The 27723-nt window shown below is 35.4% G+C and overlaps 2 protein-coding genes across 2 annotated transcripts; both read right to left on the reverse strand.

Moving 5' to 3' along the window:
* Window positions 1-274: 274 nt before the first annotated feature.
* LOC104213008 (ABC transporter G family member 1-like) lies at window positions 275-5475 on the reverse strand. Its single transcript, XM_009762381.2, has 8 exons — window positions 4912-5475; window positions 3932-4011; window positions 2660-3124; window positions 2121-2207; window positions 1893-2018; window positions 1590-1784; window positions 1373-1459; window positions 275-1267 (listed from the first exon to the last, which is right to left on the reverse strand). Exons 1-8 carry the CDS (start codon window positions 5417-5419, stop codon window positions 593-595), a joined length of 2223 nt encoding a protein of 740 aa, XP_009760683.2. The 5' UTR covers window positions 5420-5475; the 3' UTR covers window positions 275-592.
* A 7517-nt stretch (window positions 5476-12992) lies between these two features.
* LOC138868301 (uncharacterized) lies at window positions 12993-13487 on the reverse strand. The gene has a single exon (XM_070145845.1). The coding sequence runs from the start codon at window positions 13485-13487 to the stop codon at window positions 12993-12995; it is 495 nt and encodes a 164-aa protein (XP_070001946.1).
* Window positions 13488-27723: the final 14236 nt, after the last annotated feature.

A 27723-nucleotide genomic window follows, 5' to 3' on the forward strand; every position in this document is an offset into this window, starting at 1 on the left:
TGTAGCTCGCAGGAATCCCACATCGAAAAAGAGAGGGGGAGTCCTGGGCTATATTAGTAAGACTTGGACTTACATGTGCATAGGCCTTTTCCCCAGTGGGACTGGGGGAGAACAAAACCGTGCGGGTGGGATCCAAAGCGGACAATATACACATAGTGTGGGGCCGGATCGTTACAATTCAACCTTTTCAAGCACATATATGCTACGTTGGAAACTGAAAATGTGAGTTTCCAACATAGCATATATATCTACAAAGACGACAATAACAAATAAATTAAAACAGAGAATAAACTCTTATATTATAACAATCCATCAAACAAGTAGGGAAAAACAAAATATTCCAACATTTAATACTCGCAAAAGTAGGTAGAAGGCTTGTCTAGTGTAGTTTATCCTCTTTTGAGGTTTGCGAACTATTACATAGGAGCAAGATTTACCCTGTTCACACCCGAAGATCGAGTAGCGACTGCGGGTTTCCCTAGTTAACCAAAAAACAAGCAGGTAGAATACCAACAAGGCATTGGTCTTGAATACAACAAAACTTTTATTTTACATCAACAACATATATCATAAACACTATAATAATTATTTTTCAAGCATCCATAGGAGAAGCATATGGATCTTCAGCATGAGTTGGATTTTTGGAAGTTCGAGCCAGAAATGCTCTAATCATAGGCTTAACCTTCTCCACTGTCTTAATTATTCCCAAAAACATGAACCTATAGAGAATCACCATTCCAAAAACAATTGCTACATCAACCCATTTTGAATATCCCATTTGCACTTGCCATATATTTCTCAAAATCTCATCACCAGTAATTGTAGCTGGCCCTCCAATTTGCTCATTAGGAAAAGTTAATCCCAAGAACTCATTCTTATAAAACCCTTGATTTGCATATTTGTGAAATGCAATATAATACATTGGATATTTCCAAAATGGATTAGGAAGATCATTAGGCAATCGAAAGAAACCTCCGTTAAGCATCATAACACCTTGAATTCCAGCTCCTGTTATAATTCCCATGAGAAAATCTGGTACAATACTTGCCACGATCATCATTAGGCTTTCGACTAACATCATTGTTGTGAATAACATTAGTGCAAAATAAGCAAAGTGATCAAACTCCTTTTGTAATCCAACAAGGTAATAAGCCATAGCACCAGGTATTACTGAGATCATTGCTAGGTAAGGAATGGAAGAGAATGTATTTCCTATGACATATGCAGCCACACCATAGTGCCCATTTAATCTTTCTCGAGTGAAAATCTAGCAACAATTAGGAGCAAATGACAAATAATTAGCATCATTAATTGTTACTATTGTGAAAGATTATGTGTAAAATAAATGAGGGTGATAGTTAAATGTGCATACTTTCATATCCTCAACAAAAGATGGGAATCCACCAATAGCCATAAAGGTTAAGAAGGCAGCAACAAACATGAGCATTGAACCTCTAGCCTGCAAATTTAGCAAGGAGCGAAGAAAGACGAAAATGTTATACTCTGACATGTCACCTAAAAGATAACTATAGGCACTGTCGATCTAATAATTCATTTGTTTTTATAAAAATATAAGCAAAATGTCTCACCTGAATGGAGCCATAGTCGTGGCCAATGTCATGAAATATAGTGCCAACACACAAGCACAAAGCAATATATATTGCAAAACGAAGCCAGTAATAACCAAGATCACGATACATGTTCACAAAAGATCTCCTGGTTAGAACCGTGCACTGAGTAATGAAACTTGCTTGGTTTCCTTTCTTTGCTTCTTGTCCACCATTCTATACACAAATATTCATATTAGACCAGTTTAAGTAATTTTCTTGGATTTGCACAATATATAAGATCAAAATAGCGATTTTGTTAATCGCGTGCACTAGTATAAAAACCTGTTGGCAAATCTCCAGAACTCGACGTTGAACTTGTTGGCAACCCTGTGAGGTCTTGTATGACTTAACCAGAATATTGATTGCTTCTGTCGCCGTGGCTTTTCCACCAACTCCTTTCTCGATATCCTAAGGTCAAACAGAGAATTAATCAGCACAACCCACAATAATTATCTCTAACACTAGTTTAGACAGTAGTACAAAGAAGAACATATATAGATATATACTTACAGCATCAAAGTCCTTGTTGATTGTCCTTAAGTAGTGGTCAGAAGGATTCCTCATAGTTGGACATGGGAAGCCATTCAGTGCAAAAAACTGGAAAAAATGGTATTAAAGATTCATCATAAAAAACTAATTTTAGACTTTTTATATATGGAGCGACATGTTGCTATAGATTTAACTTATATCGATTGACAACATAAAGAATTTTGACACTATCAGTGTAATTTAACCTTCTATAGTAAATTTCCTATTTAATATTCAGACAATTAGTTTCACTTAATATGGGCAGTTACTCGTAATTATCTTTAAAAAGAAAAGGGCAGCTCGGTGCACTAAACTCCTGCTATGCGCGTGGTCCGGGGAAGGGTCGGACCACTAGGGTCTATTATACACAGCTTTACCCTACATTTCTGTAAGAGTCTGTTTCCACGACTCGAACTCGTGACCTCCTGATCAAATGAGATCAACTTTGCTGGTTACTTCAAAAAAAGTAAGAAGCCTTTTTACATTGTCAATGCGTAGAAGGTAAGCTATATAGTAAGTACCTCATTTGCAGCAGAAATGGAACCAAAGTAGACAGTCCTACCAGAGGAGAGAAGGCAAAGATTGTGGAAAAGCTCAAAAACTTCACTACTTGGCTGATGTATAGAAGCAACCACAGTTCTTCCATCTTGTTTAGCCAATTGAACTATTCGATTCATGACATGGTAAGAAGCTGCACTATCAAGTCCACTAGTTGGCTCATCAAGGAAAAGAAGCTTTGGACGTGTTAGTATTTCAATGCAAATACTAACTCTTCTCTTTTGTCCACCACTTAATCCTTTTACACTCCACCCTCCAATTCTTGTATTCATTGCATCTTGTAATCCCATTTCTCTTATTGTTGCTTCAGCTCTTTCTTTCTTCTCGGATCTTGACATTGAATCTGGTAATTGGAGTTGTGCTGAATAGTATATTGCTTCTTTCACTGTCAGTGTTGTCATCAATGTATCATCTTGTGTCACATAAGCCTTTGAAAAAGAAAAAAAGAAAAAAAATGAGTCACAAGTCAAAATATGTTTTTCGTTAACTGTATAGAAGTCAAACCCCACAAAAAAGGTAAGATATTAGTTCTTATGGGGAGATTTAAGAAGCACGTGAACCCATATTTGCCGGCCAAATTAGATATTTTATATATATATATATATATTTTTAAATTAGTACTCCCTCTGTCTCATATTAACTGACGTGATTTCTAAAAATAATTGTCTCAAATTATTTATCATTTTAGAAGTTCAAGAGTAAATTAATTATTTTTTCCTATTCTATCCTTAATATTAATTGTTCTTGAAGATTACAAACACCTTAATTATGAGCAAGTAATAAATGAAGAGAATTATATTTTAAGACATAAATAAGGATAAAATAGTAAAAATTATTTCTTATTTATTATTTTCTTAAGGGGCATGTAAAAGAGAAACACGATAGATAATATGAGACAGAAGGAGTATAATATTAATTGTTGGCACGCATGCCATAGAAAGTTGAATGATATACTTGGTTAAAAGTAATTGAGTTATTACCAAAAGGAATAAAGATCAATTTCTACTATACATTTTTTCTTCCTTTTCTTTATTAGTGCACTCATGCACCGAAAATCTTAGATCTAACTCTGGTGAAGTTATATGTTTAATTTCAAGATATTTTCACTTATTCCGGAGAGTTACATGTAATTGTATTTTAGATAAATTCCCGATACCGTTAAAGTTCTTTTATATTGTAAATGTATAAAAATTAAAACTCGTAAAGAAATAGCTTATGATATTTTTTGTCCTTACCGAAGTGCCAAAAGCAAGAGCTTGTCTCCGACCATTGATGAGGATTTCTCCAGTTTGTCTCGTGTTCGAATCCAATCTCCCTGAAATAATATTAAATAATTAATGAGTTTCAAGTGAATTAAAACATTTTCATTTTATTTTTTTCTTGCTCTTTGCCGGCCAGAGACCACAGGGGAATTAGTGGAAGACTTTCCAGTTGGTGGTATTTTTAAGTCAAATTCTGTGGACCATAGACATCATAATAATTAATAAGTGGAGTAGTTCCTAAGCAAGTTTTATACTCCTACTATAAAAGTCAATATTACTCCTAGTATATGTGACGTTATCAATGGTCTGATAAAAATCGAAATACTCTAATTTATCTCATGAATCAATCAATCAATTCCAAGTAACATGGTGGGCGTTTGGACATAAGAATTGTGATATTTCGAAAAAATGATTTTTTTTAAATTAAAAATAATATTTGAAAATTAAAGTTGAGTTTGGACATGAATACAATTCGTAGCTGTTTTTGAATTTTTCTGAGTGATTTAAAGTGAAAATTTTGAAAATAACTTTTTGGAGTTTTAAAAATTTCCCAAAAATTTAAAAATTCAACTTTAATTAAAATTTAAAATTTTCATGACCAAACACTGATTTAAAAAAAAGTGAAAATTTTTCGAAAAAAAAGTAAAATTTTTTATGGACAAACAGGCCATAATATAAAATTTATAATTTAGTCAAGTTTGTAAGAAATTTAAGCAATTAATCACTCCTTTGAGCTAGAGAGCATTAGAGAAAAATCTTAAATGATGGTTTCGGATAAGGAAGGTTAAACTAGAAATCTGTATAACAATTATTCACTATAAAAGTCATATTTTTCTCAGAACTGATTCTTATGTTATGTTATAATATATATCCTGTATAACAGCACTTCACTATAGCAGCCAAAAAAAAATATAAAGACAAATGAAACTATTATATGCTAGAGTAACTAGTACCTGCTAAAGTATCAAGAAGAGTGGATTTGCCACAACCAGAAGGACCCATAATGGCCAAAACTTGACCAGGTTGTACATAACCAGTTAGCCCTTGTAATATTGCTCTCCTCCCTGTTTTCTTGTCTGGCACTGTCACCCACAAATCTTTCCATGTCAAGTAAATTCCTTCATTATTAAAAGGGAGTACAACTTCCTCATATGCAAAACCAGTAGTATTATTATTTCCCTTAATCTCTTCCCTAAGTATTATTGGTGGTGTTTCATAGTGTACCATTTCTAAGGACCTTTTTATTTCAGAATCAACCCTAAGAGATGGTGCTTCAATAGCAGCAATATGAGGTGGTGGACTATTACTAAATGGGAAATTTTTGGTTGGATTTTTGTTGTTAAAAGGAATATCATCTTGAGAATAAGTAACACTTTCATTATCTGTCTCAGATTCTTGGCGTCTATGTGGTGATCTGTTTGGACTAGGTGTCCATCTTGGAACATTAACCTGTAACTCCATTTCAAATATTCTTTCTGTATAGGAAGAAGAAGATGAAGAGAAAGGTATAGAAATAAGTAAAGATAATGCATGGGAATGAAGAGAGTGGTTAAAGAGAGTCCATATATATAGCACTAATGAGGAAGGTGTTGGGAAGTTGGAGTAATAATCTAGTTGTATAAATAAAATAGCTAAATTAAAATTATTAAACCAGATTGATAAGGCACGAAAGCTAAGAAGAAACTAAACAAATGTATATAATCTATAAAATGAGACAATTTTGGCCTTGCTTGGTCTTAGTTTGGATTAAAACGGCCCGATAATACTTTTAATATAATGTGATATTTTCCGTTTTAAATCAAGTTCGCATAATTTTTTCGAAAAGGTTTCACAATGCTAAGAAATCTCTACATGTTATATGTAGACACGATCCCAATTTATGAGACTTTAATCGTATACTCAACATAAATCAGATTTGCTTCCAAAGGATGAAAGCTAAGAAACAAATGTGTATATTTCATGAAACTAGAGAATTTCGTCCTAGGTCATCTTCTTGTGATAAGTATGGTTTGACTTAATCTTCTGAATTGTGTGAAAAGGAATAATTGCGTAGCATCTTCACTATTTGATATTTAATTTCTTAAGTAATTTCTGTCTTTCTATTTTGTCTTTTCTTCGTAGCTGTAATTGATGGGAGAAATTTAAAAATAGCCAGATTTACAACTGGTCATTCAAAAATAGTCCAGTTTTAAAAGTAATCGAAATTTAGCCACTTTTCATGTAAAGATAAATCTGAGCAGAAACACTGTTCAAAACCCGGAAAATACGCCCGTATATTATACTGGAGTTCCAGCATAAGTGTGCTTGAACTCCAACATATTATACGGGAGTTCCAGGATAACTATGCTGGAACTCCAGCATAATATGTTTGAGTTCCAGCATAAGTACACTAGAACTCCAGCATAATATGCTGGAGTTCCAGCAAGTATAAATGTCCAGTATAATATATTGGAGTTTGGAGCACCGGTGCTCCAGTCTCCCGCATATTATACAGGAGTCAGCAAAGTATACCGGTCTAGCATAATATGCTGGAGTTCGTACACATATACACCGAACTCCCGTATATTATGCGGGACCGGTCTCTGTTCTAACAAAGTAGTGGCTATTTTTTATTGACCTCGTAAACGGTGACTATTTTTGAATGACCAGTCCGAAAACTGGCTATACCGTGCTATTTTGACGTAATTGATAGCACCACCGTGGGATAGTTAAAATTCTTTCACTTTTAATCCGAAATTTCGGGTTTGAGTGCAAAAATGGAGATCTTTAAGTTATATATATATATATATATATATATATATATATATATATATATATATACACACGCACATTCTATATGTTATATACAAAATATATTATTTTATACATTTATTCGGCTACCGAATGTAAATAGTTTATGGCGCGGTTAAAAGTAATACTACTACCCAAAAAATTAACCTAAATAGCAGCTCACTCAATTACTTAAACTAAAAATTGCCCGCGAATATAAAATACATGCATAATAAATATATTATTTATGTATACAGGCTAGGCTAGAAAATGTAAATAGTAAAATCGACAGCTATTTGTGTAAAGATGTAGGAAGAACTTTTAACCCTCTTAGGTGATCTACCTGTGAGATTTTAAATTAGTCGAGTTAATGACTTTAAATATTAAATGATTAAACCGAATAAAAAAGGTTAAATAACTAAATCAATTGCTTGGCTACTCTTGACGTTCAAAAACCATTTGCTTTCCAAATCTAACATTCTATAAATAGTTTACTAGTCAAGATTCCTCTTTGAGAAATCTCATGTCATTATTCAGAAAGCAACTATGAATCCGCAAATCTAGCCGTGGGGATGACTACCATTAAAAGATGGAAAAAAAAAATCAAAAAATAGAAAATACACACAAGCTGCAATTTCAGCTAAAGTTGAAATTAAAATATTGTTAAAACATGTTTGATCGTAACTTGAAAAGTATCATTCATCTTGCCTATAATTTCTTTTTAAAATCTCTATTATATTGATCACGAAAGAACCGGAAGGGAGAAGGAAAAGGTGAGAATTAATCAACATGTTTGGTCTTTTAAAAAGAAAAATTAAAAAGAATTTGATCTTTACATGGGTAAAGGAGGATCAAAGCTTCAAATAAAGTTATGAAATGTATATTTTTAGCCTCTCCAATAAATATTTTTACCTTCTTGGATTTGACATGTTGGTCTTAATTGGGCTTAGGAGGAATGGATGATGGAATTGTTCAAATAATGAGTACAAAACGACTAAGTGGGCGTTTGGACGTAAGAATTATGAAATTCCGAAAAAAAAATGGAAAAAAATTCAAGTGAAACTAGTATTTAAAAATTAGAGTTGTATGTGGACATGAATACAATTTGGAGCTATTTTTTATTTTTTATGAGTGAATTGAAGTGAATTTTAAAAAATACTAGCTTTTTGGAGTTTTTCAAATTTCGAAAAACTCCAAAATTTAACTTCAAGTGAAATTTAAAATTTTCATGACCAAAAACAGATTCTGAAAATATTTTTAAAAAAAATCCAAAAAAGTAAAAAATTTCTTATGGCCAAACGAGCCCTAAATATTTAAAGAGTAGTTTCTTCTTGTTAAGGCTATTAAATATTTTTTTTTAAACTGTCCCACTTGGGATAACAAGTTATAGCTAGGTAAATGATTTAAGTTTAACTTCTATTCAGCTATGTCCCAACTCTCAACCACTTACCCTGTTTTAGTCTGGCAGTATATAAACTCTCAACCTTTTCCACTGTTTTAGTAATAAATTGATTGAGCAGTAATTTTCACTGACAACTCAAGTTGAACAAGAATTTTATGATTTTTACACAGTCCACCGAATTTATTATTTTTTTTTAGCCGATATACATAATAATAATAATATATTGGTTATATACATCTTATATATATATATATATATATTATACATCCGCCAATTATTTTTAGTTTAAATAATTGGGTGGACGGCTATTTGGATTAATTTTTCCATAATTATTAGTATTATTTAATTTTTTCACCATCACTCAAACTTACTTTAACTCTTTTTTCTACCACTAACTTAGTTCTTTTTCTCTTGTTATTGTTTCCACCACTGTAACTCTCTAAGCTTAGGGACGTATCATATTTAATAAGAAATCTTTACTTTCTCTCTAAAATTTGACTACTGTTACCAAAAAAAACTTACTGTTTTCTCCATTTATTTCGTTTATCATTATGGTAGACTTACATTCACACCGCCAATATGCTCTATTCATCTAGTTGGTGGATTTTGGTATTCACATTATTCACTTTACAAAATTAATTTTTAACTTCAGATAACTATATATACAACAAAATATTCAGTTAAAGTACTAAGTTATATTCAATGTTACATAGACAATTAATCAAATATATATAAGGTAATTAATAAGTTAATGATGATTTAAATCTCACCTAAATTGAATTCAAATCTCACATAAAACATAAAATAAAATTAAATAGATCCACTTCGATCATTTATCACAATGAATAATATTTATCCGATGCACTATTGTCAATATAAATATTAAATATTGAAGAAAAATAGAATAAAAAAATAAAAGAAATTTCAACTGAAAATAATATAAAATATTAAAAGCATGACCCTTGCTTAATTCTAATTGACTGTTTTTGCATTAATTGTTGTTTCAATAATCTTAGTCAGAAGCAGGGAGCATAGGAAAGAGCAGTAAGAGCAAGAGCAGTCCGCAAAACAGCTGGTTGAAGCATGGCAAGGTTGATTAGCGTACTCGTTGTATTTGCTTCTAATTATGATTAATTAAAAAATCGAAAGGTCATTTTCAGCGCATATGAAACATGCAAGGAATGTTTTTTTCATATAAATTCACAACCTTAATTCCAGAAACGCGTTTTCTTGACCCCCTCACCTTTCAGTAGTTCTAGAGATAACTGTTTAGGAAAACAACAAACAGAATTTCTTAGGAAATTATTACTTGTAATACGCATTTTATGTGTTTTAATATAGTCAATCATTTCACCTACGTGACCCATAATGTTTTATTTTTGATGTCAAAGTCATCTCCGACCCCTTCGACAGTAGCGTGAAACATATTCCTTTCCCGGTTTGAACCCGTATGAAGCTGTCGCTTTTGTTAAGGAAGACTTTACCTTTTAATGTAAGATTTTCCGACACTAATTCGAATTTAATCGGATCTCAATACGGTTACAGGATGTTGGGTGAAAAAAAAAAACATTCTTCTCGCACCTTTCAATTTTCTATTGAACCGTGCCAATTTAGACAATATACTCATATAAAAAGTTTATACTTTTGGGTTGTCTAGTTTCATAGTTTAAGGGCTATTTTCTATTTTCTACTTTTGGGTTCAATTTTCTATTGAACCGTGCCAATTTAGACAATATACTCATATAAAAAGTTTATATTTTTGGGTTGTCTAGTTTCATAGTTGAGTTGTGTATAGATTGATAATACCAAAGTTATAATGCAAGAATTATTATAGAGGATATTATTTTCACATATATAAAAAATGAAACACTAATATTTTTAATTTTATTCTTATTTAAAATCTCTTTAATGAACAATAATTTCGGCGATATTACTCAAACTTTAAGACAACATATTTGAATTTATTTTGCACGCAACATGGTAAAATCATGTAAAACGTTAAATGAGGGTACACTTTGTTACGTCTTTTCGTGGTTTGCTTCTCTTTATCATATTTAATTTCCTTTTTAATTTTTTAGCATGTCACGAAAAGTTCTTGATGAAAAGTTTCAAAACTTAGCTATCCTTTTGAAATTTATCCCCTATTTATCTAAATGAATTGTATAACTTAGGGGTGTACATATGTCGGGTTGGTTCAGATTTTACAATTACCAAACCAAACTAATTGTATCGGGTTATTAAATTTAAAGACCAAACCAAACCAATAAAATTCGGGTTTTTCAATCTCGGTTTTTCTCGGTTTCTCAGGTTATTCGGGTTTTTTCCGGTAAAATCTTCGTAGAACAAAACATATAACTTGTGCTCAAAATATTTCCTTTAATTCTAGTAAGATAGAACTATATAAAGTATTTTCAAGAAAATGATACAAAAATATGAGATGTGTCATGGCTTATCCTAAAATATTCAACAATAAAGACAATAAATTGTGTGAAATATTGCTAATTAAAAAACCATAATAAAAATAAACATAGTCTAAAAGTACTAAGTCATGCTAAAATAAGTAGACTAATAAGGGAATATTAATTACATGACTAAACGCTAAAGAAAAAATAAAAATAGGTTATGCATTTTTATTTAAATTATTGTAAAACAAAAAATAGATATTCAATACATCCTCATTCGTAGTATTGAATTGAATGTCTTTTATTAGCATTAGTATTGATTTGATTTTGGTTTGGGCTTTTGTTAGCATTATTTAATTTACTAATATTAATGGCTATAAACTTATTGGAACATTCAAAAGTTCTAAGTCCAACTTTGAAATAATACCTTAAAAGATAAAATTATGAAATTTTTAAGAAATATTTATAAATTACATCACAGAAAGTATATTTATATATTAAATATATCTAAAAAATTTATATATGTAATGTCGGGTTGGTTTGGTTTCGGTTTGACTTTCTTTATTTAAAACCAAACCAAATTAATTATGGCCGAGTTTTTTTTCCAATACCAAATCAAATCAAACCAAACCATAGTCGGATTTTTTTTCTCTGTTTGACTCGGATTATCGAGTTGGTGCGGTTTGTCGGTTTCCTTTGTACACCCCTATGTATAACAATTTGAAATTATTTCAAACTATGTCTTTTTTAGTCACAGTTTTGCTATATCCGCCAGGCTATTAGAGCTATTTTTTGTTGTTGATAAATATCCAAATTAATGCATTTGTCCAACATCTTTATTCTTACTATAGTTTGTATTTTGTATCACATAAATTCCTTTTTTTTAAACTACTGAACAACCCTGAAGTTTTAAAAGTTAAAATAGTATAATATAATTAAACTGGTTAAGGATTATAAACTAAGTTGTGTTGTTTGGGTTAGGTAGGTTATCTTTGAAAGTTTCTTTTTAAAAAGATAATGCAAAATTTGGATTAGTTTCTTACAAAACCTAAATATTATTGAAAAATCTTTTGCTCAAAGCAAACATATATTATTAATTTCGTTATATACACATGTTGAAGCAATCAATTAACTGAACTATGTCGTAATTCTCCTTAGAGTAACATACTTGAATAAATGACCAACAAAGGTTGAGGTGGAGTGGTAAGTACTCCTTCATTCTTAACCAGAGATTTCAGGTTCGATCCCTGGGTATGGAGTCACCTTTGTTAGGGAGTACTTTATCCCCAATGGGATTTTCCGGTGGGAATTCGGATTTAGTCGGGACCCAATATGGACACCGAACATCGGGTGGGAAATAAAAAAAACATACTTGAATAAATAAATGAAGAATTAACATAAATAAATATTAAATCCTTGTTTACATTCTATTTGGAGAAATCGACAAAGTCAAAGTCTGCATAGCGGGGAAAACCAAGTCAAGTCTTCATAGAAAGAATTACTAAAAAGGAAATCCAACCATTTGCTATTTGTAAGTAGTGGATTTTAGTCTAAGTTAAAGGGAATCCAACAATTTGCTATTTTATAAAGTCAAGAAAGACTGCAGCCAAATCGAGAAAATATATAGGTTAACCCTAATTCCTAGATTCCTATTACGTACTATTCAGAACTCAGTTAAAATTTGCAACGACGTAGAAGTTTCGGCATTAGTTTCTTTTGTGTTTTGTTAATTTTTGCTTTTCATGAATCATAAGTCAGAAGTATTGACAATTAATGTGAATTTATGCGGTTTACAATGATTTTTTAACTTATATACGCTGACGGTTTGAATATTTTTATATTATTTATCAAAATTAATTACTTGTAACTGTTCAATGTCCATAGTAGATGAAATTAATAACATGATAAGATAAATGCCTGTGGAATTTAGGCAAGCTATAGATTGAATTCAACAATATGATGGCATTATTACTTTCTTTTATCGTTGAATTGCTTATTTGGGAGAGAAAGATTCATTGAAGAACGAGGATATGCCTAAGGAATTGGGGACCCTCCCCCACTTAGCACTAACATACATACATTTTGACGTCGATTTAGAAATTAATATTTATTGCAACTAACAACAACAACAACCCAGTAAAATTCTATTATTGGGGATCTGGGGAGGGTAGTGTGTACGCAGACCTTACCCATACCCCGAAGGAGTAGAGAAGTTATTTCCGAAAGACACTCGGCTCAAGAAAACAAAAAGACAAAAATGAGACAATATCAGTATTAGCAAAGAAATCATATGAAAAACATGAACAAAATAAAATTTAGAAGAAAGATGCAAAGCAAAAACGATAGCTAGTAAATAGTTCATGCGCTGAAAAGTGAAATAGTAAGACACAACATTGCCACTAACTATCATAGACAAAAACCTACTAGACTAGTCTCGCAATGGTACAAAGTAAGGAAAGACTCAAACTACCTCCTCACCTACAACCCTAATACTCGACCTCCACATCTCCCTATCCAATGTCATGCCCTCGGAAATCTGAAGCCTCGCCATATCCTGCCTGATCACCTCTCCCCAATACTTCTTAGGTCGCCCTCTACCTCTTCTCGTGCCCTCCACAACCAACTGCTCACTTCTCCTTACCGGCGCATCTGGGCTTCTCCTCTGAACATGCCCGAACCATATGAGTCTCGCTTCCCGCATCTTGTCATCAATGAGAGCCACCTGCACCTTCTCCCGAATATCATCATTCCTAATCTTATCCATTCTAGTGTGCTCGCACATCCATCTCAACATCCTCATTTCCGCTACTTTCATCTTCTGGATATGTGAGTTCTTTACAGGCCAACACTCAGCCCCATACATCATGGCCGGTCTAACAACCGCTTTATAAAACTTACCTTTGAGTAACGGCGACACTCTCTTATCACACAAGACGCCAGATGCTAACCTCCACATTATCCATCCTACACCAATACGATGTGTAACATCCTCATCGATCTCCCCTTCCCCCTAGATAACCGACCCAAGGTACTTGAAGCTGCCTCTACTTGGGATGACCTGTGATTCAAGCCTCACATCCACGTCCACTTCTCCCCGCTCAGATCTGAACTTACACTCCAAGTATTCCGTCTTCGTCCTGCTCAGCTTAAAACCTTTAGACTCAAGAGCATGTCTCCAAGACTCCAGCCTATCGTTAACACCGGATCGCGACTCATCAATCAGAACTATGTCATCAGCGAATAACATGCACCATGGCACCTCCCTTTGCATATGGTGTATTAACGCGTCCAGCACCAGGGCGAACAAAAACGGACTGAGGGCAGAACCTTGGTGTAATCCCATTTCCACTAGAAAACAATCAGAATCGCCTTTTACTGTCCTAACTCGAGCATTTGCCCCAACATACATGTCCTTAATCGCCATAATGTAAGGGACCGACAAACCTTTTGCCTCCAAGCATCTCCAGAGAACTTCTCTAGGAACCTTGTCATACGCTTTCTCTATGTCAATAAACACCATGTGCAGATCCTTCTTTCTCTCTCTGTTCAGTTTCACCAACCGCCGAACAAGGTGTATAGCTTCCGTGGTTGAACGACCCGGCATGAACCCGAACTGGTTATCAGATACAGGCACTATCATCCTCACCCTCGCTTCAACCATCCTCTCCCATACTTTCATGGTATGACTCAGTAATTTGATGCCCCTATAATTGTTACAACTCTGGATATCACCTTTGTTTTTATACATTATTGCAACTAACACTAGATCAATAATATATATTAACTAGTTAATGGAGTATTTTTAATGTATATAATTGGCTGGTAGATTATTCTCATTATCACTATTAATTTCCAAATTTTCCACAATGTATATGATTGTCTGGTTGATTTTTCTCATTATTACTATTAATTTCCATATATTCCAATATCAATTCAAAAAGAAGCTTGATTCCTCAACTGATTTTTGTATTAATTTGCCATTTTTCTTCCAAATTCTAGCACTTTACCATTACATTATTATTGGATATAAAGGGCAAAAAACAGCTAAAAGAAAACTACTCTGGCGCATGAAATGACGCAGACAAATTGTCATTACGATTTTCTAAATTTTTTGGATTCAATCTATTTTTTTAGGGGATGTTTCTCTAAGTTTTTTGAAATATTACTCAAGTTTGATAATATATAACTTATTGAAGGGCTAGTTACTCTTAGACATTTTTGAATTACGATTTATTGAAACAGTTTTTTAATTATAAAATCATTTATATATGGTAGTTTTTATAGTTTCAAAGTATGTAGTTTTTAATCCCCAAAATAATGTGAAATCAATGTTCGAATTGAATCATATCAATAGGTTCTTTGACCATTGTACACGCAAAATAGTTGCCTATTTCATGATTCTGCCTAGGCCCCTATGGTATTTGACTCAAAATTGAAGAAGAAATGAAAATCTAAATATATCTTCCTGTTTGGATTGTGAAATAAGAGCTAAAGAGAAATAGAGTTGAGAAAAACATGGAGTACTATGTTTTTTTTTATCGCACCAAATATCTCACGAGTAAACCCATTTTATTCAACTTCACACTAAAAATCCAAAATAAGAAATGAACCACACCAAAAGTGGTAGTAGAGGAGGCGGAATATAATCAAGATTTGAATCTTATGAATTCTGGTTAAATCTTTTAAGTAACTGAATTCTAAATTAATAATTTGTTTATATTCAATGAATTTTCTTAGACAAGTACATTGTTTGAGTCAGAGCTACTAGGTTTGGCTGAACCCGTAACTTCTACTCTCCCTCCGCTCCTATATGGTAGGATGTATCATGTATAAGATCCATCCATCCTTAATCAGAGGTCACGTGTTTGAGTTTTGAAAAAAAAAATCCAAGTTTGGAATGCTTTCTCCTTTAATGAGCCTCAAACTATGCGAATTCGAATTAATTGGAACACAAAAAGACGGACAGAAACCAAAACAAAACAAAAAAGAAATGATAACCATATATATATATTTTTGTCATTTCCTTCATTTCCCTCTCTTTATGTTCCTGTTCGGCTGTTTCTTTCTTTCACTTTCGAAACTAAGTTTAGGCTCATGCTGAGGCAAATTAAGAAAATCAAACGTAAGAGTAAAACAAATAACTCATGCTTGCAAATTAGAAAGTCAAATATTAACAAATCCCTCATCTATTATAGGAGCAGTATTATATATAGTAACTATATATCGTAGAATTTCTGCTATCATTCTTAAGGTCAAATTCACATGTAATCAATTAAGTCATTTCAAATGAAAATATCATGCAAACGAAAAGTAAAGAGTGCTTATACATGTTCACAAGAAAAACCAAATATCCTGATGAAAATCATTCACAAAATATAACAATAGCGGCAGGTATCATATATTCTACTGCTTGAAAAAATAACAAACGATTTTATTGTGGCTATAAAATTTAGTGCTAAGTGTTGATTTCCAATGACAATTCTCTATTTTTAGAGTAGAAATTTGGGTATATGATAATACGGGTACCAAATTTGAAAAACATAAGAATGTTTGGTATGAAGAAAATATTTTTCGAAAAATATTTTTCGATTTTTTCATATTTGGTTGACATAAATGTTTTGGAAAATATTTTCCTTATGAACTCATTTTCCTCTAATTGGAGGAAAATATTTTCTTTATCAAGAAAAGGGAAAACATTTTTCAAAACTCCTCCTCAAATCTCAACCTTCCCCACCCTCACCAACCCACCCCACCCCTTCTCTCCAAAAAGGTTTTTTTTTTTTTTCAAATTTCAGTTTTTCCGTTAACACCCACCCTACTACCCTTCAACCACACACACCCCACCCCCACCCCCCTCTCGCAAAAAAAATATTTTTTTAACTAAATTATGTTTTTGCAAATTTCAAATTTCTGTTTTTTTATTTTTCTGCACCACCCACCACCCACCCCAACCCCCACAAAAAAAAAGTAATTACTTTTTTTTTATAATTTAAATTTCTTTTTGTTTGAAAGTTTATAGTTTCATGTTTATTATATCTAAATTAATTATGAACCCCAGGAAAAAAATATTTTTTAAATAGTTTTTTCAGTTTTAATTGTTTTATTTAACGGTTTAAAGGTTCAAAATTTTACAAGTTCCAAAATTATGAGTTCGGAGGTTTATGTGTTTGGAAGTTTACGGGTTTAGAAACGGGTTCGAAATTTCACGGTTTTGAAAGTTTAGCGGTTCGAAAGTTTATGAAATTTGTCGGTTCGGAAGGTTGTTGGTTTGAAAGTTTATGGCTTCATGTTTATTATACCTAAATTATTTATGAATACTCTTGAGAAGTCATTTTCCTCAATTTGCGTACCAAACGCTGAAAAATGAATAAAATTACTACTTATTTTCAAGAAAAATATTTTTTTGGAAAACATTTTCCAAGAAAAATATTTTCCGTTATACCAAGCACACGCTAGATCACAAAACTCTAAACAATAACATTGTCACGTATCAAATAATCCAATCACAAGAGCAAAACCTACTAATTAAATAGTCATGAGCTATTTCTTTAAGTTGAAGTTAGCTAGATTGATCTATGACAATACGGGTACCTAAAATTATAAAACGGAAATGAGCCAAAATTATCCTTTTACTACACAAAATAGAATAATGAAGTCTTCGCGTTTAAAGTTGGTAGCAGATATACCCTTACCGATGGTCATCCATACCCTTCTCGACTAATGGATTGATTTTTCATCATTTCTTAATTCCAGAAATTATTTTTCCCCTTTTAAAAAATTTATGTGGCTTTTAAAAATACCACTCCCATTCTTTTTTCCTGCCCCCATCACTCCTGCACCCACATTTTTTGCAATAACCTGAATCCATATGGCTTCAAGATTTGGGTCTAACTTCTCAAAAAAAAAAAAAAACCTCCATGCACTTCCAAAATTCTTTACCATCTTCGATTCTCTACCTTTCTCCTTGGCACGTCGACTGACATGGGCTCGATGCCGCCTCGGTACCTTAGCATCGTCTCCGTGACCCAAGTATCTCATGGCTCAAAATCTATTGAAGATGCTGCGCACAATCGTAATAGGAATTCTCGTATTGATTTAGAAAGAAGAGAAGCTGTTGGTTTAGTCAAAGAAGAAATAGAAGGTAAAAAGACAGTACAAAGATATTCATGTTTGAACACAATCAGCTAAACCCAAATTGATATTTGGTTTGTGAAATTTCAAACCTTGCCCTTGAAGGAGACCAAGCCACGTGGTTCACAATTAGGCCATTTAAAATGGCAATGTAAAGCAACAAATACATCCGAGGGAACTTTCTAGACTATGCCAGTTGTTTATTTTATTTTCTTATGTTGTACAAATAGTAAGACAAAATCTATTATAGATACACATATTGTGTAGTGCCATGTATAGACATAGTACCTAGGGGTAGGGGTGTGCATTCGATTTATCGATTCGATTTTGACCCTTATCGATAATTACTTATCGATTATCGATTTGTACATATGCATATCGTTATCGTTTCAATAAGGTTTCGATTTTTTCGATTTCGATTTATCGATTTTTGGGGCTTATCGATTCGGTTATCGATTACACCAATAAGAAAATTTACGGGATTCCACGGAAAGTATATCGCTGCAAACACACCTAACTAATATGGACAAAAGGAAGCTAAAATAAGAAGAGCACCGTTTATAACATAAAAATTGTGTCAACAAGCACATGCAACGAAACTAAAGTAAGGGATCAAATGTATGTCACCAACACTCCAACGGTATAAACAAATAAAAAATCAAAATACATTATCACGGCTAATTCTGTTTTCCATTAATTTGAAGTCCATTCCCTTGAGCTTTAAATATGATCATTCCTTAAATGTGGTAGAGGAAATAATAGGGTTAGAAACTTAGGGTAAAGGAAAGGGTATTATAGAATAAGGGTAAAAAAAATAAAATAAAATTAAAAAAAAATTAAAAACAATTTACTGTAGCTTATCGGTTTATCAATAAACCGATAATCGAAGAGGACAAAATCGAAATCGAAATCGATAAGGAAAATTTTGAAATCGAAATCGAAATCGATAAACCGAAAAATCGAAATCGATAAACCAATAACAAATAATCGATTCGATTTATCGATAAACCGAAAAATCGAAATCGATAAACCAATAACAAATAATCGATTCGATTTATCGATAAACCGATTCGAATGCACACTCCTAATAACGGGGACTCTGTAAAGATGAATACACACTAAATACATTCTGAAATTAAAATTGGTTTCAATACATTTTGTTCCCTCCTTTCAAAATCAAACAACGTTTCAACTTCCATAAAATCACCACCTCCAAAATTTCTACTCAATTCGGACTCAGATTCATCGAAAATAGACTCCTATATTATTCCTCAAAGCTCTGCAGAGGTGGCAGTTTGAGTTTTGTTTCCTTTCAAAGCAGTTGTAAGACACCAAGGAAGAACAGAAGCAAGAACAATGATCCGGTATTACTGCTCCTACAATTCCCTACATCATACTGATGTGAAGCGGGCGCTCGTGCAACCAATTTTACCGGAAAATAATTACAGATGGCTCTATCATCGATCAGTTTGTGCCTCTCTTATTTGTAAAGGATTTTAAAAAATATGGGTGGGGGAGAGGTGGGGTAGAAAAAAAGAAAGGGCGGGGGAGGGGGATATTTTTAAAAGCCACGTGGATTTTTAAAAGGGAAAAATAATTTCTGAAATTAAAAATTATTGGAAAATCAATCCATTAATCGAGAAGGGTATAGATGAACCTGATCTGTTATGGCAGGGGCTATATTTACTATCAACTTTAAACGAGGGGCGTAATGGTTCTATTTCGTATAGTAAAAGGGTGATTTTGGCCCATTTTCGATTAGAAAAACATAATTAGTGGATCTGTTGCAAATACCCACCCACCACAAATTATTTAGCCTCCCCTACCCATAAAATTTTTTCCTACCCATATTTTTTTAGTAAAGCCAAATCAAACCGAGCCGAGCCAAGCCGAACCCAGCCAAGCTAGGTTAGGTAATTAATTTTAACTAGGTCGGTATCTATCGTAAATAGTTTTCAAATAGGTAGAGAACGATAATTATTTTAGAGAAAATCTCACTTTATACCTATTAATTTCAAACTATTTACCCTTTAATGCTCAGACCCAAATTATTTACATCTCCTACCCATGCGGCCCAAACTATTTACCCGGCCCATGCATTAGCTTATTCCCCTCATTTAATGCCTCAGTTAACGCTATTTCACCCAGCTATTTCTTTCATTTCAAATATCCCATAGCCAAACCATGGAAAATCATATTTCACACCGCAGTTACTGATTTGACTTGTGAATTTTTCTTCAAATTTTGTTTCTATCTTCAATATTATTGTACATGAGTTTCACTTCAAAATCCTCTTTCTATATTAGTATTTTTTTGTATTTATTTGTATTTCTGAACCCATGTGTTGTTGCAGTTATATATAAGTTTCTCAGCTCTGATTTTTGTGTGTGTATGAAGATCCACCATTGATGAACTTGAAGCTCCTGTATTTAAAATTTTATTTTAAAGATTTATTATTTGATTTGATGTACGTGCTATAAAATATTGATTATAGTACCTTCAAATCTTCCCGGATCTGAATTTTTATGTGTATTTGAATATTCACCATTGTTGGGCTTAAAGCTCTTGAATTTAAAATTTTTATTTTGAAGATTTCTTGTTTGATTCAAAGTGGATGCTGTTAAATATTGCTTATAATACCTTTTGGAAGTTCATACTGAAATTTGATAGCATTTGGAGCTGATTGAGGTGATTGAGATCGAAATTTTCAGCTGAAAATCGAAGAACACAGCTACCTAATAGTATACCGCTATGGTATACAATATGCTGTAGGAGTATATAGCTATACTGCAACAATATATTATTATAATTTACGATATACTGCAACGTTATTTTATAATAATCGAAGAAGAACACAATTACCTAACAACTACAATATACAATATACTATAGGAGTATATAGTTATACAACAATAATATACTATTATAGTATACAATATATTGTTATAGTATACTGTAATGATATGCAATATACTATAACAATATGCTGTAATAGTATACAATACACCATAATAGTATACTTATTACCCTTAAATTCACTTGCTTTTTCCCTTTTAATTTGCTTTAAGCTTTTACCCAGTGTGAGGGGCAAATTAAAAATGCAATTTTTTTCGTTTTGATTTATTCTATGACTTGAATTCCAAAATTTCTGAATTCTGCAAAACATTAATCTGCCATTGGAGGACCTTGAAGCTTTGAAACTCATAAATTGGGTTTGTTGAGTTTGTGGTTATTTTGAAACTCAAAACAATAATTTTTTTTAGCTTTTTGCGTACAATTGTATACCCTGTTGGTATAGCAATATACTATACTGGTATCATATGTTAGTTAATATTTTTTTGGTTGTATTAGCTCCATTTAATTGGTACACAATTTGATTTTTCTTTAACAATAGTATAAAAAAAGAATAATAAAAAATAGTGAAAACAGTAAATAAAATTAGATTATGAAGAGAAAAAGAATATAAAAAAAGAAGTTAGATGAAATTAGAAAAGGAAAAAAGAAAAAAAATAAGAATAAAACGAGAAAAAAGAAAAGGAGAAAAGAAAAAAAAAAGAAAAAAAGTCTTGGCTCTAGTAGAGAGAAAGAATCTCTCCCTAACCTACTGCGGGAAAAAGCACTTTCTATCCTCCCGTGCTGCAAAACAAAAAAGAAGCATAGAAATTAAAAAGAATTAGATAATAAAGAAAAAATTCCCCACAAAAACTACTATGGGTAGGAAATAAAATTAGTTTATGGGTAGAAAAATAAATGGGTAGATAAGGAAAAATAGTTTTATTTTTGTGGGTAACTGTATTTTTTTCCCGTTATTTTAAGCTCAATGAGTATTTTGCATAAATTACTCTAAGAATTAAGCCATAAAAGTTTACCCGATTGTATTCTTGGGCTGTCTAATTCCTTGGCCATATCGTGGTTTAGCCCCAGGCCCAATAGCTTGGCGAAACTTTGTCAATAAACATTATCTAACTTTTCCATGTTCCCAACAATGTGTCTGGCATCACATTGTGACGACCCAAAGGGTCATCACTTGCTTTCAGTTTCTTTCTATGTCTCCGAGGCCTTGAAAACCTCATTAGAGTCGCCTCGATTTGCGTGCGTAGTCCGGGCGCGTAGCCGGAAAGCTTAAATATAAAACTTTGTGAAAAATGCTAAGTTTTGATGTTGTAATGAATAAATTTAACTTCGATCAACATTTTGTGTAAACGGATTCGGATCCGTGATTCGACGGTCTCGGAGGGTCCACAGGAAAATATGGAACTTGGGCGTATGCCCGAAATCGAATTCCGAGGTCCCAAGCCCGAGAAATGAATTTTTAAGTGAAATAGTTTTCAAAAATTGTTTAAGGAAATTTGAAGTGAAAACTGATTAGAAAGCAATGGTATCGGGCCCGTATTTTGGTTCCGGCGCCGGTACAGATCTTATATATGACTTGAGTCATTCCTATGAAATTTGGTTAAAAAACGGACGTCGTTTGACGTGTTCCGGACCTTAATTGAGAAATTTGATGTTTAAAAGAGTTTTGAGAAGTTTTATTGATCTCGAGGTTTAATTCGATGCTCGTGATGTTATTTTGGTAATTTGAGTACAAGAATATGTCCGTAGGATATTTTTGAAGTTGTGTGTATACTTGGGTTGGAGTTTCGGGGGCTCGGGTGAGTTTCGAGTGGGCTCCGGAATGCCTTAGGCTTAGAAAGTCAGATGTTGTAGGTTCTGGAAGTTGCAGTCTCTGAACCCTCTAGTGCAGTCCGCGAGATATCGCGTGCGACCGCGGAGGAGCCAGCGCGGCCGCGGTCGCCTTTGTGCGGTCCGTGGTGGAGGCTGTGCGGTCGCAATCGCCTTTGTGCGGTCCGCCCAGGGTGCTGAACTGCAGGTCTTCAGGGAAAGGCTAGCACGACCGCGGTCACCTTTGTGCGGTCCGCAGTGGAGGCTGTGCGACCGCAGTCCATTTGATGCGGTCTGTACTGGGGGTTTGAGAGGGGTATAAATAAACGAGAATTTTAGTTATTTTTCACTTTTCAAAACCCCAAAACATAAGAGGCGATTTTTCAAACAACCTTTCTTCTCCAAAACGTTGGTAAGTGATTCTAATTCATTTTCTTCACTCCTTAACATCTTTTAACATAATTTCAACTTCAAATCAAAGATTTTCATGAGGGAAATTGGGTGTTTTGGGTAGAACCTAGGTTTTCTAAAATTAGGGATTTGGACCTCAATTTGAGGTCCAATTTCAAAACAAATTATATATTTGGATTCGTGGGGGAATAGGTAACCGGGTTTTGGTCTGAACCTCAGGTTTTGACCACGTGGGCCCGGGGGGTAATTTTTGACTTTTGGGTAAAACTTTAGAAAACTCATTTTCATGCATTGGGGTTGATTTATTTAGCACTTATTGATGTAATTAAGTAACTTGTGACTAGATTCGAGTGGATTGGTGGTGGAATCGAGGGGTAAAGCTATAATTGAGACTTGAGTGGTGTTCAAGGCATCAAGGTAAGTGTTTGGTCTAACCCTAGCTTGAGGGATTAGGAGTTGAGTCATACTTGCTACTTGCTTCTTATTGAGTATGACGTATAGGCATGGTGACGAGTATCTATACGTTGGTATCAAGCATGACCGTGGGTCTTACATTGGAAGTTGTTGTGTGTCCTTGAATGACACTTTGTATGCTTTAATTAATGATCTTCTATGATTGACCATTTCCATTAATTGAACTGAGTACCAGCTAAGTGAGATTGGTTATAGCTGATTCTCCCTTGCCGGGAGACTATTTCGATATCGTTGTTCCCTTGCCGGGAAATTATTATATCACTTATGTTTCCTTACCGGAATTTCTTGTGATTGTGTGATGAACTGTAAAAGGGAGCGGGTGGTACGCCTACCACAAGATAATGAAATGGGAGCGGGTGGTTCGCCTACCACAAGATATAATGAAATGGAAGCGGGTGGTACGCCTACCACAAGATAATGAAATGGGAGCGGGTGGTACTCCTACCACAAGATATTATGAAATGGGAGCAGGTGGTACGCCTACCACAAGATATTATGAAATGGGAGCGGGGTCTATGCCTACCACAAGATATTATGAAATGGGAGCGGGTGGTACGCCTACCACAAGATATGATGAAATGGGAGAGGGTGGTACGCCTACCACAAGATATGAGAAATGGGATCGGGTTGCACGTCTGCAACAAAATGGAAACTGAAAGTGAAAGCTGTCTTTACTTCTCTTTATCTATGTTTAGAAGTTATATTGTTGGCTTCCTTGTTTTTTCTTGTTATTTTGTTTTGTCAACTACCCCCGAAGCATGTTCCCTTTCCCCAGCTTTAATTGCTTATTACTTGTTACTTTCCGCCATATGTTATATAACTGCATAAGTTTATCTGGAGTCTGGTCCTAGCCTCATCACTACTTCACCGGGGTTAAGCCAAGCACTTACTAGCATATGGGGTCGGTTGTGCTGACACTACAATCAGCACTGTATGCAGATCCCGGAGCAGATTTCGGATAGTAGTTGGAGGGCTTCCTTTAGTCCAGTCGGAGACCCAAGGTAGATCTGTAGGCGTCCACAGGCCCTGGCGTCTCCCTCTATCTCTATTTTCTGTTTCATTTCTTTTGTTCAGAAACAGTGTATTGCATTTCTTTAGACCCTATATGTAGAAACTCTTAGACAGTCTGTGACAATATGACACCATGTTTTGGGGTATTTGAGGTTTTAAAAGTTGTAATAGACGTAGCCTTCAGATATTTCATGGTTATCTTCCGCTTAATTATTTAAGTTATGCTGTTTTTTGTTATTGCACGTAATTGTTAAAAGGAAGTAATTTGGTAAGAAATTAGGTAGTTAAGGGTTGGCTTGCCTAGCTTTCATCAGTAGGCGCCATCATGACTCCCGATTGTGGGAAGTCCTGGTCGTGACAAGTTGGTATCAGAGCTCTAGGTTACATGGGTCTCACAGTTCACAGACAAGCTTAGTAGAGTCTGAGGGATCGGTACGGAGACGTCTGTATTTAACCCCCAGAGGCTACAAAGTTAGGAAAACTTCACAGTTGTTCTTTCTTGTCGTGCGGTTCTATTTCCCAATACTGATTGAATTTCTACTCCGTTCTTTCGCAGATGGCAAGAACACGCGCTTCCTCATCTACCACTCAGTAGCCCGAGCCCCCAGCAGCAGCTTCCACTAGGGGCAGAGGGCAAGGCCGAGGCTGCGCTAGAGGCCGAGGTAGGGGCAGAGTTCAGCCCCGAGCAACAACACTAGTGGCAGAGCCTCAGGTTGATTTTGAGGAGGAGGTTCCGACCCCAGCAGTTCCGGTGGGCCCAGCTCAGGTCCCAGAGGGGTTTATTGCTACCCCAATTCTTCAGGACGCTCTGGTCCGATTGGTGGGCCTCATGGAGAGTGTCACCCGAGCAGGTTTTCTTCCTGTAACACCAGCCACTTCTAAGGCTGGAGGAGGGGCTCAGACTCCTGCTACACGCACTTCGGAGCAGGTAGCTCCCCAGATTCAAACTCCAGCGGTTTAGCCAGTTGGAGCAGTTTAGCCGGGTGCCATAGCTCAGACCGACGATGGAGCGACTATGTCCGCCGATGCTTTGTGGAGGCTGGATAGGTTCACCAAGCTCTTTACTACTACTTTCAATGATACTTCTTCTGAGGATCCCCAGGATTTTCTATATAGCTGTCACGAGGTTCTCAGGAACATGGGCATTGTTGAGACCAATATGGTCGATTTTGCTACATTCCGCGTGTCTGGATCCGCCAAGACTTGGTGGAGGGATTATTGCTTAGCTAGGCCAGCCGGGTCGCCATCTTTGACTTGGGAGCAGTTTACAGTATTGTTTCTGGAGAAGTTTCTCTCGGTTACTCAGAGAGAGGCCTATCAGAGGCAGTTCGAGCGCCTCCAGCAGGTTTCCATGATGGTCACCCAGTATGAGACCAGGTTCATCGACTTAGCTCGCCATGCTCTTGTCATACTTCCTACCAAGAGAGAGAGAGAGAGGATAAGGAGGTTTATTGATGGTCTTATTCAGTCGATTCGTCTTTAGATGGCCAAAGAGGCCGGGAGTGAGATCACTTTTCAGGAGGTGGCCAATGTGGCCCACAGAGTTGAGATGGTTCTATTGCAGGGAGGTGGTCAGGGGTCGGATAAAAGGCCCCGTCATTTAGGCAGATTCAGTGGTACCTCGTCTGGAGGTAGAGATTCATATGGTTGAGGTCATCCTCCTATGCCCTTTCAGTCAGCTCTTCAGGCTTTTCACGTTGCTTCGGGTGGCCGTGGTCCTCCAGTTTAGTATTCTGATCAACAGTCCTTCAGTGCACCACCGGCACCTATCAGTGCACCGCCGCTTTAGAGTTTTCAGGGTCGTCAGTCCTAGCAGCCGAGGGCTTGTTTTACTTGTGGCGATACGAGGCACATTGCTAGGTATTGCCCTCGAGCTTTGAGCAGTTCTCCGCATCAGGGTTCCCGTGCTATGGTTCAGGCACCAGATGTTCCACAGCCCGCCTAGCTAGCTAGAGGTGGGGGTAGAGGTGCTAGAGGTGGAGGTATAGGTCCTACAGGTGGAGCTCAGGCCGGTAGAAGTGGAGGCCAGCCAGTTGCAGGCCGTCCTAGAGAGGTAGTTCAGGGTGGTAGGCCCCAGCCCTGATGTTATGCTCTCCCAGCCAGGCCCGAGGCTAAGGCTTCAGATGCAGTTATTACAGGTACGGTTCTAGTTTGTGATAGAGATGCTTCAGTGTTATTTGATCCAAGGTCTACATACTCGTATGTGTCGTCTAATTTTGCACCATATCTGGTCATGCCTAGTGATTCGTTCAGTATTCCTATTTATGTGTCTACACCAGTGGGTGATTCTATTATGGTAAATCGAGTCCATCGCTCTTGTGTAGTTGTGATTGAGGGTCTTGAGACTCGTGTGGATTTGTTGCTTCTAGACATGGTCGATTTCGATGTCATATTGGGGATGGACTGGCTATCACCTTACCAAGATATCTTGGACTGTCACGCCAAGACTGTGACCTTAGCTTTACCAGGTATGCCTTGTTTAGAGTGGAGAGGGACTCCTGGTGATTCTACCCGTAGCGTCATTTCTTATGTGAAGGCTCGGCGTATGGTCGAGAAGGGGTGCTTGGCCTATTTAGCTTATGTTCGTGATTCTAGTGCGGAGGTTTCCTCTATTGATTCTGTGCCCGTAGTTCATGAGTTTCCTGAGGTATTCCCTTCAGACCTGCCGGGTATGCCGCCCGACAGGGATATTGACTTTTGCATTGATTTGGCTCCGGGCACTCAACCCATTTCTATTCCACCGTATCGCATGGCCCCGCCAGAGTTGAAAGAGTTGAAGGAGCAGTTGCAGGACTTGCTTGAGAAGGGTTTTATTAGAGCCAACATTTCATCTTGTGGTGCGCCGGTTTTGTTTGTTAAGAAAAAGGATGGTTCGATGAGAATGTGCATTGATTATCGGCAGTTGAACAAGGTCACCATCAAGAATAAGTATCCATTGCCGAGGATTGATGATTTGTTCGATCAGCTTCAGGGTGACAAGGTATTTTTCAAAGATTGACTTGAGATCTGGCTACCATCAGTTGAGGATTATGGCATCTGATGTCCCTAAGACAGCTTTCCGCACTCGGTACAGGCATTACGAGTTCTTGGTTATGTCATTCGGGTTGACAAATGCCCCAACAACTTTTATGGATTTGATGAACCGAGTGTTCATGCCTTATTTAGACTCATTCGTGATAGTCTTCATTGATGATATCTTGATATATTCTCGCAGCCAGTAGGAGCACGAGCAACATCTCAGAGTGGTTCTTTAGACTCTGAAAAATAGTCAGTTATATGCTAAGTTCTCGAAGTGTGAGTTCTAGTTGAGTTCAGTTGCATTCCTAGGTCATGTTATATCAGCAGAGGGAATTCAGGTTGATCCGAAAAAGATTGAGGCAGTCAAGAACTGGCCTAGACCAGCATCAGCTTCAGAGATTCGGAGTTTCTTGGGATTGGCAGGCTACTACCATCAGTTCGTGGAGGGGTTCTCATCTATTGTAGCCCCGATGACCAGGTTGACC

Source organism: Nicotiana sylvestris, chromosome 5, assembly GCF_000393655.2.
Source record: "Nicotiana sylvestris chromosome 5, ASM39365v2, whole genome shotgun sequence".
Classification (NCBI taxonomy): Eukaryota; Viridiplantae; Streptophyta; class Magnoliopsida; order Solanales; family Solanaceae; genus Nicotiana; species Nicotiana sylvestris.